At 51.5% G+C, this 4,134-nt stretch overlaps 1 protein-coding gene across 1 annotated transcript; it reads right to left on the reverse strand.

Annotated features, from left to right (window-relative positions):
• Positions 1-2,713: 2,713 nt before the first annotated feature.
• Positions 2,714-3,847, reverse strand: HTR1B (5-hydroxytryptamine receptor 1B; the record flags this gene model as incomplete). The annotated part of the gene is made up of 1 exon (XM_084202215.1): positions 2,714-3,847. The coding sequence occupies one exon, from the start codon at positions 3,845-3,847 to the stop codon at positions 2,714-2,716; it is 1,134 nt and encodes a 377-aa protein (XP_084058341.1).
• Between the last annotated feature and the right edge of the window lie 287 nt (positions 3,848-4,134).

A 4,134-nucleotide genomic window follows, 5' to 3' on the forward strand; every position in this document is an offset into this window, starting at 1 on the left:
GAACCATAGTATAGTAGTTTTCTTTTTACAGATATGCAATTTCAAGGCAATTTTTTTGGATTTCTTCAAATTACTGAAAATGTTTATTTTCCACTGCTTCCATTTGTATGTTACAGACTTCCTCCTGCCTATGATCAGTAGAAGCACAAAGGGTCACACACTTTCTTTACTATCCACTTAACTAAGTCCTCTTTACTGGAAGAACTCTCTGAAGAATAGCAGGCAGATAAGTCATGTAAGATTTTTCCAGTCTCTTAACAATCTAGAATACATACACACAGGTTTAAAAGAACATTGATTACACTGTCCACCAGATATTAAAGTAAGTTTTGTTTGCTTTCAAAGGAGTAAGAAAAATATTTGTGGAAAAAACCTAAACATTTTTTCTGACATTACATGAAAATAGTAATAATTATGCAGAACAGAACTAACTACAATGAAAGTAAAGCTGCCTGTTAAAAAACTGACAACCAATTGAAGCCTGTAATTTCAACCTTCATCAATTGCTTTCTTGAGTGACTCATCAAATCAGTGTTAGCTAAAAAGTCAATACTGAGAAAGAGGGTAAACCAATAAAAACTCCTTTCAGTCACACAATTGCTACCACTCTTGAGAACACAGTCAAGCGTTTTATTGTTTATACTCATTTTCATTTACACATAAGAGGAACAATCAATGCAGTTCTATCACAGCAGGTGGACCATATCCTGAAACTCTGCTGAATACGCAAAGACCTGTCTGAAGGTCCAATCAGGAGGGAAAAAAAATAAATAAAGAACAAAGCAAAAGAAGAAAAACTAAAAAAAAACATAGGGGGGAAGTAGGGAGGCAAGAAATTTCACTAACATCAGTTAATTCATGATTCATGGGTATTTATTTTGCAGGTGACATAGCTCTTCTGAAAGAGCAAACTGCTTCACTTCTTTACAAAATACACTAAATAATGTTAAGTACTTAGAGAATTCTAAATTTCGCAGTGGTTCATGCGGTAAGGGTGTGCAACCGACACAAAATGGAAAACATGGTTAAAGCATCAAACTGCTACTCCTATTCCCAGCTGGTTTATGGAAAAGGTCATTGGACTTCTTGATTTCTGCTCTTAGGGAGTAAAAGCAAGAAGTACTTCCTTTTTAAAGGCAACTATGAGGACAGACTACAGATATGCAGTGCAGTTGAACAGGTCTACAACTCTTGTTTCTAGAGCCTTTGCATTTACTATTGTTTTGAAATACAAATATAAAACTTTTGCACACTGTCACTTCTCACACATGTTCAGCTGAAGGAGACATTTACAGAATCTACTGTGATGCTCCTATTTTAAACGTGAGTTTGTCTCCTCTTGGCCTCATGGGTGAAGGGAGCAACTCTTTCCACTGAAAGAAAGAAATTACAGGTGTGCAGAAGTACAACTATGCTACCAACACGGACAGAGACAACTGTGCTCTTGTGCACACCCCTACAACCGGCCGGAGAACAAATTAAGAAGTTAAGCCTGCAAAATAAATGGAGTTTACTCTCAAACTTTTTTTTCTTCATTCCAGATGAATTATAGACCTTGATTCGAGGCTGCCCTCTTTTTTATTTTTTTTTTTGCAACTGATCTGCGTGCCTATTGGAACAGCATCTCTGCCAGAGTCATTACACTGAAACGCAGAGCTGAGCAGTTTGGTGGCAGAATGTATTGACGTTTTTGCAGCATCATGAGTCTGGCAACTGGGCTTGGGGAAGTTTCAAGCAGTGGGTCTTTACAATAGCAACTTGATTCTGCAGACAAAAAGCAAAAGATTGGCAGAATTATTAAAGTATCACAATAAAGGCATGTATGCATTCTGCAGAACGTGGCGCTGAGTTTAGTGAAGAGCTGGCAGCCACTGCTGTCAAGAGGCGCGGAAAGGCAAAGCCCTTCCGCGTGTGAAGAGACACACCGAGGTGTCCAGTCTCCCACGGAGGCTAAGGGACAGCTTTCCCCTTCGGGACGCCCGCTCGCAGCCGGCTCCGCTCCCGCAGGAGCAGCCGGAGCCGTGAGGAGGGCAGAAGGAACTAGGGCTCGACTTTGTCAGCAGCCCTCATCTGGGGCCTATCCTACCTCCCTTCCTCGCCAAAAAACCCGAAAACAAAACCAAAAATACACCAACAAAAAACATCACGCCGCTGGTTCCGGGGCTGCATCGACTCCCTTCCAAGGGGGGCTGCACGCCCAGCTGCCCAGCGGTGCCCGCAGCTGCCGGCGGGGCCGGGAGGCGGCACCGGGCACGCCGCCGCGGGCGGGGACCGGCCCGGCCCGGCGCTCTCCGGGCAGCTCGGCTGCGGGCTGGGAAAGCAAGCGCCGTTTAGCACTAATTGGCCGAAACGCGGGCATTAGCATACGAAATGGCGGCAGATTGGTTTAATAGGTGGAATAAAAAGCAGATTGCCGTGAGTCACTCCCTGCGATCTTGGCGGGGGGGGCACACACAACGCGCGCACACACAGCTTGTGAAATGTCAGGGGCGCGCAGCATCCCCAGCGCTCGCCGCCACTTGCGAAGGGTCTGAACACCAGCCCTTTGTGGGTCGCACCCCGCCCCGTTTCCAACCCCCGGCCCCATTTCCAACCTCCCCCCGGTCCGTCGCGCCCCGACTCTCCGGGCAGGGCGGGGTGCGCGGACCTACCTGTGGCGCCGGGCGCGGGCGTGCATGGGGGCTGCCCCGGGGAGCACATCGCATTCAACATTTCAGCCTGTGCATCGGAAACGTATGAGTTTGTGGAAAGCTTGCTTGAAGTCTTCGTTAGACATAGTATAGATGACGGGGTTGATGAGGGAGTTGAGATATCCAAGCCACGTGAAAAAGTCAAAGATGGCCATGTGGAACCAGCAAGCGTCCTTGCAAATAGGCATCACCAAGCTGATGATGAAAAAGGGCAGCCAACACACGATGAAGGCTCCTAAAATAATCCCTAAAGTCTTTGTAGCTTTCCGCTCTCTAGCGGCCGTCAGCTTCTTTTTCTCCAGCAGGGCGTCCGAGACCTTCACCTTCACCTGGTTCATGTACACGGGGGAGCCCGTTTCGCTGGATCCCTCGGGAGCCTTGGAGTTTATGGACGTGACGGAAGAGGTCGACCCCGGGGAGTCTGTAATTAACTGTGCCCGCGTTAGTCTTTTACCTGCTTTCTTTGGCGTCTGCTTCAAAATCCGCGACCTGGCTTCCACGTAGATCCTCCCGTAGAGAGCTATGAGCAGCAGAGTGGGGAAGTAGAAGGCTCCTACTGTGGAGTACACGGTGTACAGGACGTGGTCCGTGTTCACCACACAGTTAGATACTTCCTCGGCCTTCGCCTGCCGCCAAAACAAAGGGGGCATGGAGATGCAGATGGAGAAGATCCATACCAGTGCGATCATGCCCGCTGCCCGCTTGGGAGTCCGTTTCGTGGAGTACTCGACGGCGTCGGTGATCGCCCAGTAGCGGTCCAGGGCGATGACACAGAGGTGCAGGATGGACGCCGTGCAACAGGTGATGTCCGAGGACAGCCAGATATCGCAGACGATCTGACCCAGCGTCCACCTGCCGGTCACAGTGTACATGGTGCTGATGGGCATGACAAGGATGGAGACGAGGAGGTCGGTGACGGCCAACGAGGCGATCAGATAGTTGGCCGGGGTGTGGAGTTTCCTCGTCTGGTAGACCGTGGCGATGACAAAGGCGTTGGAAAGCACCGTGGCCAGGGTGACCAGCGCCAGGACGACGGCGAGCACGATCTTCCCGGAGAGAGGGGTGGCATCTTGGTAAATCACTTCCTCGGCGCTACAGTTTCGGTAAGAGTCGTTGGCGGAGCCCAAGTGCGCCCGGCAGGGGCCGGCCGGCTCCATCCCTCCGCGGCCGCCGCCCCCGCAGACGGCGGGGCTCGGCGCGGCACGGCGGGGCCGCTACCCCGGCAGGACCCCGTCGGCGCCGGAGGAGGGCTGCAGCATCGCCGCGCCGGCACCACCTCCCCGCCCGCCTGCCCGCCCTTCCGGGACCTCCGAGCGGGCTCCGGGGAGCCTCACTCTCCACGGGCGAGGGAGCAGGGCAAACCGGGGGCCAGGCGCGCCCGCTCGCCCCGGCAGCTCATCGCCCCGCCGCCTGCCCGCGGAGCGCGGCGAGCCCCGGACATGGG

The sequence above is a fragment of the Fringilla coelebs genome, assembly GCF_963513975.1.
Source record: "Fringilla coelebs genome assembly, chromosome: 3".
In the NCBI taxonomy this organism is placed as follows: Eukaryota; Metazoa; Chordata; class Aves; order Passeriformes; family Fringillidae; genus Fringilla; species Fringilla coelebs.